This window comes from Crotalus tigris, unplaced genomic scaffold (genome assembly GCF_016545835.1).
Source record: "Crotalus tigris isolate CLP2741 ecotype Arizona unplaced genomic scaffold, ASM1654583v1 scf7180000017833.3397121, whole genome shotgun sequence".
Taxonomy (NCBI): domain Eukaryota; kingdom Metazoa; phylum Chordata; class Lepidosauria; order Squamata; family Viperidae; genus Crotalus; species Crotalus tigris.
In genome coordinates, this window is record NW_024096661.1 from 2,187,127 (window position 1) to 2,202,098 (window position 14,972).

Sequence of the window (14,972 nt, forward strand, 5' to 3'; positions counted from 1 at the left end):
TACCACAGGTGGTACCCATACCACTGGTTGAAAAGCCCTGTACTACAGCATCCCGTGCAAGAAAATGAGAACTCTTAATTCCTATAAACTAGTAGAAAGCACATTTCTACTTTGAATCTTCCAGCATTACAAGTTTAGTAAAGTGTCTATCTGTAGAAAACTATTTCAAGTAAAGCAACCACAAAAGTCAGTCCAGTGAGCATGCTCAATAGGGATAGAATGAAAAAAAGGTAAAGGTTTCCCTGTTTGTCGTGTTCGACTCTTGGGCAGGGTGCTCATCTCCATTTCTTGGCTGAGGGAGCCAGGATTGTCTGAAGACAATTTCCGTGGTCATGTTACCAGCATAGCTATATGCCAATGGCACACAAAACGCTATTACCTTCCCATCAAATCTACTTGCCTTTGCCTGCTTTCGAACTGCTAGTGGGCAGGAGCTGAGGCAAGTAATGGGAGCTTACCCCATTGAACAGAGCTCAGGTCTTGAACCCGGGCTGCCAGCTCTCCAGCTGACAAACTCAGTGGCTTTAACTTAGTGGTTCTCAACCTTTTTAATGCCGCGACCTCCAACCGGTCATAAGTCAAGGACTACTCAACCAGTTGTAAGTCGAGGACTTCTCAACTGGTGCAGCACCGTTTGCAGAATGGGGCTTTTGGCGGGCTCAGCAGGGCAGAGACAGCCTGGACAATTCCTATTGGCTTTTGAAAGCCAATAGAATTAGACTCTATTCAAGAGAGTCTATTCTATTGGCTTTCAAAAGCCAATAGAATAAAAGGGAATAGCACAGCTAAGGAAAAGGGGGGAAAAAATGGCGGACTGCGTTGTTTGGTGACCCCCGTGAAATGGTCGTTCGACCCCAAATGGGGTCCTGACCCACAGGTTGAGAACCACTGCTTTAACTGCTGAGCCATCGCATCCCAGGATAGAAAGACATATAGGGAAAATTGTGAAATAGAATATTGGGTGAAATAGATGGGAGGGAAGATAAAATGGAGTCATCCACAAAAAAAAAGAGGCACAGGTAATCAAATGTAAAAATATGTACAATATTTTGCAAATGTTAAAAAGAATCTAAACAATTCTTTATCTAAACTCTTGTTCTGAAAACAAGAGTTTGTCTAAGCCATTATTAAGATTTGCAAATTATTGCATGTATCCTTGGAAAAGAATAAACTGCTATAATTGAACCACCCTTTTGAGGATGTTACACTTTCCCACACAAACCTGGGTAGAAGAATTCAATAATGAGCTGGATAGCATCTTCTCTTCCACAGAAAATGGCTGCCAGGACAGCCAACGCTCGGGGCCTGTAGTTACTGTGCTGCTCCAGAAAGCCTGAAAAGCAGCAACAGCAAGTTCTGACCACAAGAGTGAAATTTCTTCAGCAGAGACCTAAAATAAAGAGAAAAAGGCAAATGCATTAAAAGACTTCTAAAATCACACTGAAGTTTCAAAAATTAATACTATAATCAACTGGGGAAAGGGTTTGAAAATATTACCTTTTGGAGCAAGTGCGGGCTATGTGTGGCCCACCATGTGCTCTAATATCTCATCATCTTTCCCCACTGGCTGCTATTAGGCAGGTTTAATAGCCTAGAATATCACAAACATCCAGAAAGCCATTTGTGGCCTCCATCTCAGGCCTCGACAGAATCTGGTATGGTGGTGGCGACATTTAAGGCAATTGTTGTGCTCACAATGATTCAAGCTTAAAGTTTGCAACTATGGTCCTTTACAAATAGGAAAATAAATCCCTCTTACTTAAAGGACAAATACAGACAGGAAGAAAGAATCAGACGGGCTGTTTATGTAGAAGTAGTCCTCGACTTAGGACCACAATTTCAGTCATAAATCATAATATGCCGTGCCTGATAATATGCCATGCCTTTTTAGCGAACATGGCAATTGTTAAGCAAACACCATAGTCATTAAGCAATCCCATTATTCATTATAGGGCATTTTGTGCTGGAAACCAGAAATAAATTATGGTTTCTGGTAAAAACATCATAAATTGAAATAAACATATGGCCATAAATGTGAGCTGGTTGCCCAAAATGTGGTGAATATTCAGTTTGTTTTTTTACTCTACAATGAGTCTGAGCAACCCACTTCAAGTTTCCCTTTAGCCCCTGTAAAAGAATAGCAATTTCTCTATACAGTTAAAGAAGATGAGATAAAGTAGTTTGGTGTTTGAATATCAATCATTGTGTTTGCAATCAAACATTTAAAAAGGGAAAGAATTTATTCAGCTTTAAAGTTTTTTTTTACCTTATAACAGTCTAGTAGATAATAAAGTCCTTGAAGTTGTTGAGAGGTAGCTGGTGTCAACTTAAGGCAAAAAGCAATAAAGGGCTTTATTTCTAAAAAGGTGCTTAACTGATCACTGTTGTTATTCCTGAAAATAATGAGAAAAGCATCTACTGAAACTTAGCTGTTTCAGCTAAGTACAGCAATAATGAAAAAGGTAAAATCTAAGATTAAATTACCAAAATATATAAGACTATTTGTATGCTCAAAACAGTTCAAACTGAGTAAATTTCAGTAAATTTGGCCACGAAATCAATTTTACACCATACTGTTCCTTACATTTCTGTTAACAGATTTTAAGCTTAAAAAACTCTACCCATTTATAACCCAAGATTTTTGGATCAACAGTGGCCTATAAAAGCTTGTAACTATGGGTCATATTATTCTAATATGGGTACTCCTTGGGTTACAACCACTTGTTCAGCAACCATTCAAAGTGATAAACAAGGGGGATTTACGACCTGTCCTCCAACTTGCAGCTGTCCCTAGAATCCCATGATCACCATTTGGCTGCTTGACAACCAGCTATTACTTATGACAATGTCTCTTGGTTATGGAATCACCATTTCCAATATTCCCTGCCAGCTTCCCACAAGCAAGGTCAAAGGAGAAGACTCTGGGCAGCCAGGCGATTGCCCTCTTGGATACCCCTGCCAGGCCACAGCTTTGCCCCCGACCATCACACTGCAACATCCATTGACACTCGTACAGAAACATCCACCCTCACACCATAGTACCCACCCACATGCCTGTAAATATATATATATATATATATATATATATATATACATACATACATACATACATACATACATACATACATACATACATACATTGCTTACTGGTGTACACCGCTTAGAGAGTGCTTGCACTTAAAGCGGTATGTAAGTTTCATAAATAAATAAATAAATATTCACTGTGCTGCAGTATCCATCCACACACCTGCTCACATTTGCTCTGCAGCACCCACCTCTTGCATCACAGCACGGTCATCCACCCCACCTGCCCTTGTGCCACCCCATAGCCCACCCGCGCACAAATGCCGTCACTCGTGTTACACCACAGCATAGCCTCACCACACAGCCATACTCAAGCTCAGCTGTAGCACACATACCTGCACTCCATAGCATTCATTCACCTGCCACCGTACTTGGGAACTGCCTAAGAAAGGCATGTTGTGATTGGGACTTGCAACTTCCTGCTGGCTTCTCCATTGACTGTTTATTTGAAGCTGACAAGAAGTTGCAAGTCCTTGCGTAATAACCCATGATCCTTACTTAACAATGGCAATGGGGACTACTGGGATTGCTATTGCTAAATAATGCAGTCACATGACATTACGCTTTACGATCGCATCACTTAGCAATGGAAATTCTTGTCCCAATTCCTGCTGTTTAAGCAAGGATAAATAAACAACTATTTTTTACTGAAGGACAGACTTCAACTGAATTACAATTAGTTGGTCTCTGAATCAGAGAAATCACAGAATGCCTGTGAGATTTTCTGCCATATACTTGTTATGGCTTTCTGACACCTATGTAGTTTGGGTAGAGAATAAGCTGTGAACACATGATAAAATGCGGAGACCAAATTCAGACAGAAGTGCCTTCCTTTCATTGTATAATGCTTTGCACTGTGATTTTTTTTTAAAAAATGGAAAAAAAGCAAGAACCAATTCCTGACTACTCTCACAATATCACAGCATTGATAAAGGCACCATTTACATTCCAGACAATAATTTGATTTTCACCTTTTTAAATAAATCTCAGCAATACAATCACAGGTCAGCTTGTATTGCCACAACACAGCTAGATACTCCATTGCAGGCCACAGTTGTACTCTGTTACACAGCTGAGTTAACAGAGCAGGATCCAGTTGCTGGCTTTCAGCAGGCTTCCCTTCATGTAGGCTAATTAAAGCTCCTCTTTCTTTTAGCTTTGACTGCTGGAGATTCACCAGTGTCTGAAATTCATCTGTTAAGGAGAGAAGAAAAGAATAATTAAAAATGGTGCAACCAAGACTTTCTCTAAAAAAAAAAATCTAAACAGAAAATATTTTTTTGTATAAAAATAGCACATTGTTACAATACTTTTCTTACAAGAGATTTAGATTTCAGGACTAATTTACCTGAACAAAACTCTTTTAAACAACTGGCACGGAAGACTAGGCCTTGCGCTTGAAGTAACACTGCTTTTATCTTCCACTCTGCAGTGACAGTTCTCAATATACAGATCTCTTTCTGCCATTGATCGTCTCCAAAGGCAGGCTTCAGCTCTGGGATATGAAGAGCTTTGGAGAGTCTCCTGAGCTGGACAGCAGTTTCCAATATTTCTTTATCCTAGTAAAAGTTGAGTGATAGTTAAAAAAATGTAAATAAGTGACAACTCTAGCCCAGCAATTTATGTTTTTTTCTTTTTTCAATTAAAAAAAATCCATGTTATTTAGGCTGTGCATTAAGACTGAAGAAAGAGGAGAGGGATTCTGTACACATGGATTATAAATGTCAGAAGTTCCCACCAGTCAACATCAAGAATAAGAAATTGCTGTATTTATATGATTTCAACAAGCTATAGAGGAAACTTTCTGCTTCTGTCACTGGAACTGAAGAGGAAAATGGGGTCCTCATTGAGGATGGGGAATCCATGACCTTCTAGAACAGTGGTAGCGAACCTATGGCACGCGTGCCAGAGACAGCACTCAGAGCCCTCTCTGTGGGCACGCATGCCATGCCTCACAGATAGCAACCGTTCCTCTTCAACCAACCACCTGCTAACTCGTTGAGGTCCCACATGGCCATCCCTCCTGGCCTCACATGCTCTCCTTTTCCCGGGCACGATTCATTGCATTGCCTCCTCAGCTGTCGGTCAGCCATCCAGCTCAGAGGCAGCTTCTCTGAACTGCTAGCAGCGGGCTGCGGAGCCCCAAAATGTGCCGGTTGAGGGGCCAGCAGGCTGTGGCTGCTGATGGACACTGTTGCCCCCATGCGCTCGCTGGCCTCTGTGTAAAGGGGCTGATGGTGTCAGGCAGTAGCCGCCCTGGCCCCTGCCTCGCCTTGCCCTGCGACAATGGCACCCCTGCCCTGCCTCACCCTGCAGAACAAGCTTCCTGCCCCCGCCTCACCTGCCAGAGACCCCCTGGATCTCCCCCAACCCTGCCCGCCCTCCACAAGCATCCCTCCCCAGAAGCAACATCAAGGTGACCACGCCCACCTTGGCCACACCCACCCAGTCTGCCATGACCACCAGAGCCATGCCCACCAGTGGGCCACGCCCACCTGGCACCCAGCGATAAATGTGGGTTTTGGGTTGCAGTTTGGGCACTCGGTCTCTAAAAGGTTCGCCATCACTGTTCTAGAAGGTACTAAACTCCCACCAACCCGTAGCATCAGGCCCTTGCTAGGAGCTGTAAATCCCCATTTCTCATCTAATTGTACTGCTTTTAATTTCTAGATTATTCACTCCTTGTAAACAATTAAGAGGTTAGCAGAGAATTCAAATAGAAAGGAACTTCTGTGCCAAACCTGTTCTGCATGTAATCAGGTGCTCTGCCATAGGTTGTAGTCACCCAACATAGTTAACTAAGTTAGATAAAGCTAGCAAATGTGTGTGAATAATATTTGCTAGCTTTATCTATTTGCTTTTTGTGGTTTATCATATTATACAAATCAAACCTTTTGATCAGATTATGATTCGAACCAATTGCTGCATAAACCTCAACAACCAAGTTAAGGATACTGTATGAACACAGTTATAGAGACACAACCCATCCTAGGTGGAACCAGGTCTACCTTTCCACAGAGGCAGCAGGTACGTTGTATATTGAAATTTATCCAAACCATGGACTTTTTAGAAAAAAGAAAAATCAAGCAACTGAATCTGTGACTTGTATTAGTTTGATCAGAAGTAGGCAACCTGAGGCATGCAAGACCCAAGGATTCCATTTGTAACCATCCAGAAACTCCCAAGAATATACTCTTGAAACTTGTTTTGCTTCTTTTTTAATTCAGTACTAAAAGTAAGAATGGAAAGAGGCAGTCTTTGGCAAATGTACCACTCCTCTATCACCCTTAAATTCTACACTCTTGTCCCTCAAATGGCTTCAAATAAAGCAATCACAGGCTGTTTATGGGGCCTGGTAACACTCGAGGACAGAATTTAAGGCTACTCAAGAGATTTGCTTCCCAAAACTTCCCATTCTTGTCCTCTACACATAAAATTCTGAATAAGTGCAGCTGAAAATAAAAAATCAGCCTTTTCTGTTTCAGTCACACCATCTCATCATCAGATCGCTTACTGTAATCCTTGCACATATCAAGTAGGTTGAATTGCTTCATCATCACTACAGACCCTTCAGCTCCTAATAATACCATCCAACTGGCTTCTACTAAATTAACACTCTATTGGCATCTATCTGCAACATTATTAATAATTAGCTTCTGCCCATTTGTCAATAAACCTGCACACTTCATGTAAAAGGGGCGTTTAAAGAGGAGTACTATATTTTCAAAAATAGGAAATCGGTTGAGTATTAGTTCATTTCCACAGCTTCTGGACAAGTTCTGTGTGCAATCAGACACCTGACAGTCTAAACCAGAAGGTAAATAAATGTAGGTCTGATGGTTTGAACATCAGCTCTTTTTTTCTCCCTTCTACTCTCCTTACCCCTTTAGCAGATAAAGTTTACAGACCAGCAATTACTCAGCCACTGAGGCGGATATAAGTGATATAGTCAATATCAGGTTACATCAGAAATTGCTTGTGTAGGCCAATTTGAGCTCTAGAGAATTGAAACACCAATACATTATCTTATGTTCTCTAGCTCTACCGGTATAGATGTTGCCCTAATATTGGGCTGGAAAAAATTACTTAGGTTTCTATATCAACGTAACATAGTTTTTAAAAGTTGTCATTAAAAATATCTACAGTTAGTTAAAAATACGAACAAATGCATACCTTGAAGGGAAGAGGTTTTCCCAAGGCCTTCTGTAGCTTTTTAATGCTAGTGGAAATACCTTCTGGACTAGCAAGAGAAGACTGTATTTGCTGCGACACAGACTGAATTTCCTTGGACAATCTTAAAATGGAACAAACCAAATATTTATACAAACTTTTCAGAGGGGGAAGATTAATCATTAAATCACCCATGGATGTTCTGTACCAACCTTCACCAAAGAATGTCTAACAAGTTTGGAAAGACTAATATATTTATGCAGTGGCCTATAATGAGTTTATGAATAGGACACTGATAGAAAACACACGGACAGGCAGATTTGCATTTAAAAGCACCTAAGCCATAAACGGGAAAACCATACTTTTGCCTAGCATGTTGTGCAAATCCAATTCATTCAGCTACTTTATGTCTTAATTTGTTATGTGAATCCACCAAATGGGTTAATTACATAAGCCCACATTCAGTTAACCAGGGCTATAGGGCTTCATCTGAACACAGGCTATTGGAAAGAAAGATTCTTGGAAAAGCTAATAGTACTGTAGAAAATTACAAAGCAGACATACTTTTGCTGTTCATAGCCGCTCAGAAACTGAGGTATTCTGCTGATTAAATGTTTCACAACCCAGTGCCAGTGAAGAGATAAGAGCATCAAGCCAGGAGAATCCACCGTCACCATATCAGATGTTGTCCAAAACCTGTCACGCCACAATAAGCTATGCAGAATCTAGAAGCAAGCCAGGGAGAATACATTTTTTAACTATAGCAGCATCAGGGGTAGGCAACCTCGGCTCTTTTATGACTCATGGACTTCAACTCCCAGAATTCCTGAGTCAGCTATGCTGACTCAGGAATTCTGGGAGTTGAAGTCCATGAATCATAAAAGAGCCGAGGTTGCCTACCCTGGGATCAGATGAAGAACTACTATTTTCATATCAGGAAATATCAGTTTCTTGTTTTGAGGATAACAAGAGAAGAAAGTAGCTTTCCATATCTATTCCTCTCACATTCTACGCTACTCTCAGGAACATTTCCAGTTATGAAGGAGAGACAAAGGAAAACTTCGTGATCCTAATGGGACCCTAGATGAAATTCTTACCTCCCAAGCTTCTTATGGCAAAGATATACTACAGGTAGTTCTCAACTGAAAAAGTCAATTTGGACCAGACTTTTTGTCACTAAGCATGTGATTGTAAAGTGTGACTGTATCTTTTAGCGCTGGCACTCCCTGTAGTTCTGGTTAACTGTACTGCATGATTGTTAGGTGAGGCAACTTTCTGCTGGCTTGCCACAACCAAAGACATTGGGAAAGCCAGCAGAAAGTTGCAAGTCCCAGGCCCACAGGCAGGAGGAGGGAGCGAAGTGGTTTCCACTATGAAGCATGGTATGGAGAAGGTTTGTAAGTGGCCACTGCAGCAAGAGAGTCGAGGGGCTGGGAAAGGGTGAATGGACAAGGGAGGCTTAGCCCAGTGACTTGTGATCTTCCCTGTCGGCTTCCCATTGATTTTTCTGGGGAAGTCAGCAGGGAAGGTTACAAATGATGACTGCATGATTCTGGGATGCTTGACAACTGATCGTAAGTGTAAATGGAGTGCCAGACACCCAAATTGTGATCATGTGACCATGGGGGTGCTGGGACAGCCAGAATTCCGAGGCCCAGTTATAACCACCATTCACGTAATGCTGTCATAACTTGGAATAGTCACTGACCAAATAGTCACAGATCGAGGACTATCTGTACTACCAAAATACAATAATAAAAGAACCAAAGCTATGTACAATTTTAAACAAAAGTTATCTGAAGCTAATAATTCACATAGTAGGTAACAAATCTATCTAAGCTATATTAATGAAATTAATTCCAATTCCAGAATAACTGAACTTTTGAAGAGAGAAAAAAGATATAATTGTAAAATACTGTTACACAGAGAGAGAGAGAGAGAGAGAGAAAATGTCTTGGTGTTATTTGGAAATTATATATTCTTCATCCACATAGACAATCCCAAAGTTCAGCAAGACTTATGCTTCCAACAAGCTGAAAATACATATGGAATTATTGGAAGTAGAATCCTAATCAGATGCAAGAAAAGTCAGAAGTATCGTAGTGATTGTTTTTCTTTTTCTTATAGGCCCTCTTTAGCGTATGAGCAGAATTATTTCTCAGGTTTAATAACCAATTACTATTCTTTTGTTTCATTCCAACCTGTATCCATTTATGGGATTAATCATTCAAAAATCTACACTTCCCCCCCACTACTCATTGATACTGCTAAACATTTATATGCTAGTCTCATTAGTTCCTTTCTCTAGACCAGGGGTAGGCAACCTTGGCTCTTTTATGACTCGTGGTCTTCAACTCCCAGAATTCCTGAGCCAACATGGCTCAGCTTGGAACCTCTCCCTTTCCCCTTAGTATGGCTGGCTCAGGAATTCTGGGAGTTGAAGTCCACGAGTCATAAAAGAGCCAAGGTTGCCTACCCCTGCCTAGACCATCCTTCTCAAAGGTTTCTTCTACAACACTACAATTAATATTGATCCTTTGTAGCAAAAATCCATTTAAGCATCTAAAAAGATACTATGGGAAAAACGTGTGTGTGGGGGGGAGACAATATGGGGACCTGGTGAAAAACCAAGATACTACTTACAGCTCAAGGGTTAGAAAATATCTATATTGCCTACTTACTTCATATAACTTCTCATCAGACACAGCAACTTGTGTAGATTTCACCCAGTGCAGTACAAAAGCATCCCAAAGTTCAAAAAAGGCAGCAAGGTGGGCCACAACAGCATGTGGAAATGAGGTGTGATTACCAGGATCTTTAAGTTCAAGATAAAATTAAACAAAAAAAATATGTACCAATATCTACTACAGTTTGCATTAACAGTACATTATTCAATTCATGAGTAGCAGTTAAAGAAACACTGAAGTTATCTGCAACCTATTCTTCTGAATTCTTTGTAGAAAGTTAATGTAGTTTATAAATGCACTATAATTTTTCTCAGAAAATTACTAAATGTAAAAGGTGTACAAAGCTTGAATTGTTCAATCAGATGCAGCATATGCAACCACCACTTCTCCCCAACACAACTTGGGTGCATTCCCTAGATTTCTTCAAAAGTTGCCACCAAATTGTAATTTTAAATCTGATAAGAGAGGAAAAATAATGGATAGACAAAGAGAAATCCTATTAACTGCATTTAGGTATTTTAGTTTAAATTAAGCCAATTCTATTTTTTTTCTAGGCCCATCCATCATGTTAACTCACAAAGATGTGCAGTCCTCAGCTTGAAAGAATCTGCATGAACTTCTGAATTCCCAATGGACTAAAATGAGAATATGTAACTTGGTGCTCTTTCTGAATTCTGGACAACTTATACAAGTCTCTGCCAAGATTAGGCATTATGAAAATTGTGCTTCGAACAGCTGAAAAGTAGCAACTTGCTTATCTTTTCCTTGACAGGTTAAAGAACTACGCCACACTGTATCAAAGTTCCAATGTTAGTTCGGTAAAAAAAACTTAGATATGTAATTTTATAAAGTTAAATCTTCTTGCAACTATAGCGTCCTTATTTGTTTTATCCATTATAATTAAAAGAAAATGGTAAGTTGCTAAATTTTCACTTATTAAAAGCAGAAGCATATTGTATACCTTTATAGAACTCTATAGACACCCTCAAAGCACTAGTTCTGGTTTTTTTGGTATTAATCAAACTTCTTTCAACATAACTCTTTCTTTCCCGGTTCAGAAACAGGATTGCCCTGTAATTACAACATAATACACAACAAATGTCATTGAAATTATGGTGTCGGGAACACACGGCCCACAAAATAGATATCAAAGTTGCACCAATATAACTCCAAATGTTCTAAGATACCACTACAATAAAATGGACCATGCCAACCAATTTATAATTCTTAGATGGCAACAGGAGATTAGAAATGGGAGGAAATTATTCTTCATGTGATAATCAACAGTAATGAAAAGTGATTTATGAATTTTGGACGATTTATTTTAAAACAGGAGCATGCATTCCCTCATATATGATGAGGGATTCAGAGAAAAGCAATAGAGCCCTGCATTGTTAAAAATATGAGAATATGGAAAATTGATTATAGCTTTTATTGGACATGTTTCACTCACACACGCCTGGTAATGGCAAGCTTTGAGCTCTTCTAATCCCCAAAAAAGTACTCTACAATTAAACTCACCGATTTGAAAGTGATTTTAGAAGGATAAGCAGCTGATCTGAGTGTTCTATTTCTGTATCAAAATCGACAGAATTGCTAATCGTATCCAAACACTGCATGTTCCATCTTGGATCCATGGGAATCACATGTTCATCTAAAAAGATATATGGGCAATGAAAAGACTAGTATGCTTATTTATGATCTCCCTAATAGATACTGTGAGGTAGACATACTCTATTGAATGAGATATAGGTTTGTAATTATATATTGAGAAGTAAAAAGTTTAAAAACAAAACAGGGAACAAATGCATTTTACCTAACATACGAGTCAGTTAATTATTTCCTATGCCTAGTGTCAAAAGAAACATTTCCCCAAAAATATTCTTGTATCCCCCAAATTTAGCTCCATTTTTACTTTTCACTTCCTTTTCACTAGAATATTCAGAAAGCGGTTATAAAGCTTTAAAAATCCCATTCCCATTTCTTAGTATTTATTATTTGAAACCTTCAAGAAGAGAATATGTACAAAATACTGTGCAGGGGAAAGGAAATTGTCTTACCTGTCATATTTGGCTGCAGCATCTTTATTACATTGCTAATTCCATTTGAGAGAGTGCTGAAGTAGAAATTATTCAGAGACGCAGCACCAGCTTCCAGTTGAGTGTGCACAGAATCTGCAGACATTAGTAGAATTGTAAGCTTGCACTGAAATCAAGCCCACCATCTTTAGTCTGAGGTTTGAGTACAATATGTGCTTCTGTCCATGTTTGTGTATATGGTCAAGGGATGGGGGGTGGGTGGGTGAGGGAGATTCCTTCTAACAGGAGAGCTTCAGAAGGCCACCCTAACCTAGAGCAGTTCTTCCTATTAGGAGGAGACCGCCAACCTTTCTTGCCCAGAATGTAATCATGATGATGTTTCACTATTATGTCAAATTCTTCCATTTACTCAGAAAAGAATCATGCAGCATGTTTTCCTATTATACCTTTTGCAAAAAACTCCCAATTCTGTACACGACTGACAACAAGAACACAGTTAAAATGCAAAATGTATTTTAAAAAGAGCAGCTAAGACACTGGCTAAAACGCTTTTGTGATACAATGCAGAATGAAAATCTCTGATAAGCCTAAAGATGTGAACCCGTAAAACTTGAGGATAACCAAAGAATTTGCAGTCTTGGAGACCTGTACAAATCAGATCAGAAGGATCAGAAGGAATCTCTACCGAAAGCAATCTCTGGAATATACAATGGAGGAAGAAGAAATTGCAATACTTCTTTTTGTAATGGTATTTCTCTTATGGTCTAAGGAACCCATTCTTACTGTTAACAATGTTAGCCTGTTTTGTGGCAGCTAATGTACTGACATCATCAGGTGGTTGGCTCTAGTACAGTGTTTCTCAACCTTGACAATTTTAAGGCATGTGGACTTCAACTCCCAGAATTCCACAGCCAGCATTGCTGGCTGTGGAATTCTGGGAGTTGAAGTCCACATGCCTTAAAATTGTCAAGGTTGAGAAACACTGCTCTAGTAACTCTGAGGTGAGGTGGAGTGGACTCTTGGATAGTTCAGGGCTAAAACAGATTTTGACTTTAAAGTGGGGGAGATGAGGGATTTTGCTGTTAAGGAAATGACAACAAATCTTTAGTAATTGGGAAACATGTGAAAGAGGCAGTTACACCTCCTCTATGTTTACTTTTATTCTGACTTCAGAAACATTACATTTGGAAGGGGAAATTCACTCCACCTGATAAATATTTTATCTGTTTATTTTAGGCCGCAAACTATCAGGATAATATCCATCCGTCCATCGATACAGGCCGTCTTTCAGCACTACAACCATTACAATCAGCTTTTCTTCAGCGGAAGGTAAAGAGTTGATACTTACCAGGCACTTCTGCTAAATTATTTTTTATCTGATTAAGCCATCCAACTCTCAGTGTCCAGTCCTGATTGGTGGCTTTCTCTATGAATAACTTAACAGCCGCAGAAAGAACCTCTAAATCATCCGCCCAGGACTCATTCATTTCTACTGCAGCAAATTTGAGACAATCTGAATTTGGAGACCACAGAATTTTCTCAAAGTCACGTATATTAAGAGGAATTGTCCTGAAACAGAAGTTACATTTTGTTTTGTTTTTGTTTTAAAAATGCAATACAATATACATCTCAATATAAATGCCAAAGGTCTGGGAGAGACATTCTCATTAACGGTGGGTTCTCTCTAATGGCACATAGAGAAAAACCCCTTTCCCACTGCAATTTCTCCCAATTTGATGTAGAAGATGCTACCCAAACCTTCAGAGCCAGTTGGGGGAATGCCCTTAGGAGAAGAAATTCTTTTGGTCAGTGATGAAGGCACGATGTCCAATGGGTAGGAATTACTGCATATAACCAAATGAGATATTACTCGCTATTAAATGGTTAGGAGCAAATAGGGCTTTCAACACAATGTAACAAGATTTGATACCTAATCTTTAACTACATTTTGCATTCAAGCAAAATGCTTAGTTACAATTAGGAAAGAGAAGCCCTGATGGGAAATAATGTGTAGACAGGCTAAAAGTAGCCGCAAGCCTTAATATTATCTGTATTTTGTTATGATCCTACTTTAAAAGCACATCTTTGCACCTTAATATAGATGACAACCACCATATGCGAGGAGAGCCTGAAGGATGCCAATTTCCCCTTTTCCTTGATAACATCCTTCCCAGGCATCTCTGCGTGCAGCTATCCAGGGAGAAGGCTGTCATGCCTACAGCTAATCACACAGAGGCTTTCAACGTAGCTAAAACATCACTTTGAAGAAGACTCTGCAGTTGAATTTGACATATAAAAGTCCCCCCCCCCCACTCCTTTTGGGACATTCACAGAGACAATGCCACCCATTCCAATTCACACCTAAACTCCTATCTGAAGTGCATGGCATGGGTTCCATATTTATATGGTGATCCCCTGAAGCACATGAAACATGCATTTTATCATCGCATATGCATTTAACAGAATTAAAATGAGATTTTAAGTACACTTCAGGACTGGCGTGAAGGAAGGCTATCATTTCAGGCAGAAGAGGTGGCGCAGCAGTTAGAGTGCAGTACTGCAGGCCACTTTAGCTGACTGTGTTCAGCAGGTCAGCGGTTCAAATCTCACCGGCTCAAGGTTGACTCAGCCTTCCATCCTTCCGAGGTAGGTAAAATGAGGACCCAGATTGTTGGGGGCAATGAAAATATATATACATTGCTTACTGGTGTACACCGCTTAGAGAGTGTTCGCACTTAAAGCGGTATATAAGTCTCATAAATAAATAAATAAAGAGGACAATGACAACAGCCTTCCCTGTATCCTAGGTCATCTCACCACACACACTTTTGGAGGACTAACTTATGTTCCAAAATCTATACTCGCTTATTTATTTATTTATCATATGGATACAATGTCAGGGGAAACTACAAATGCTAGACACAATGCAGTCCTGACAGCCTTAATTGTTAGTTCATTCTATTTGGTGCTTGCACGCCTATCCTTGATGTAC

General features: G+C 39.8%; 1 protein-coding gene across 3 annotated transcripts in view; it reads right to left on the reverse strand.

The window, feature by feature from the left end:
- MDN1 (midasin AAA ATPase 1) overlaps positions 1-14,972 on the reverse strand; it is a 128,832-nt gene that overhangs the window by 59,980 nt on the left and 53,880 nt on the right. For all 3 annotated transcript variants that reach the window (XM_039343129.1, XM_039343130.1, XM_039343128.1), the window contains exons 49-59: positions 13,329-13,549; positions 12,002-12,115; positions 11,463-11,595; positions 10,903-11,012; positions 9,936-10,069; positions 7,819-7,979; positions 7,258-7,378; positions 4,433-4,643; positions 4,056-4,278; positions 2,267-2,393; positions 1,223-1,390 (exon numbers count right to left, since the gene is read on the reverse strand). In XM_039343129.1, the coding sequence (XP_039199063.1) occupies positions 1,223-1,390; positions 2,267-2,393; positions 4,056-4,278; positions 4,433-4,643; positions 7,258-7,378; positions 7,819-7,979; positions 9,936-10,069; positions 10,903-11,012; positions 11,463-11,595; positions 12,002-12,115; positions 13,329-13,549 (1,723 nt within the window). The remainder of the gene's footprint in view (positions 1-1,222; positions 1,391-2,266; positions 2,394-4,055; positions 4,279-4,432; positions 4,644-7,257; positions 7,379-7,818; positions 7,980-9,935; positions 10,070-10,902; positions 11,013-11,462; positions 11,596-12,001; positions 12,116-13,328; positions 13,550-14,972) is intronic.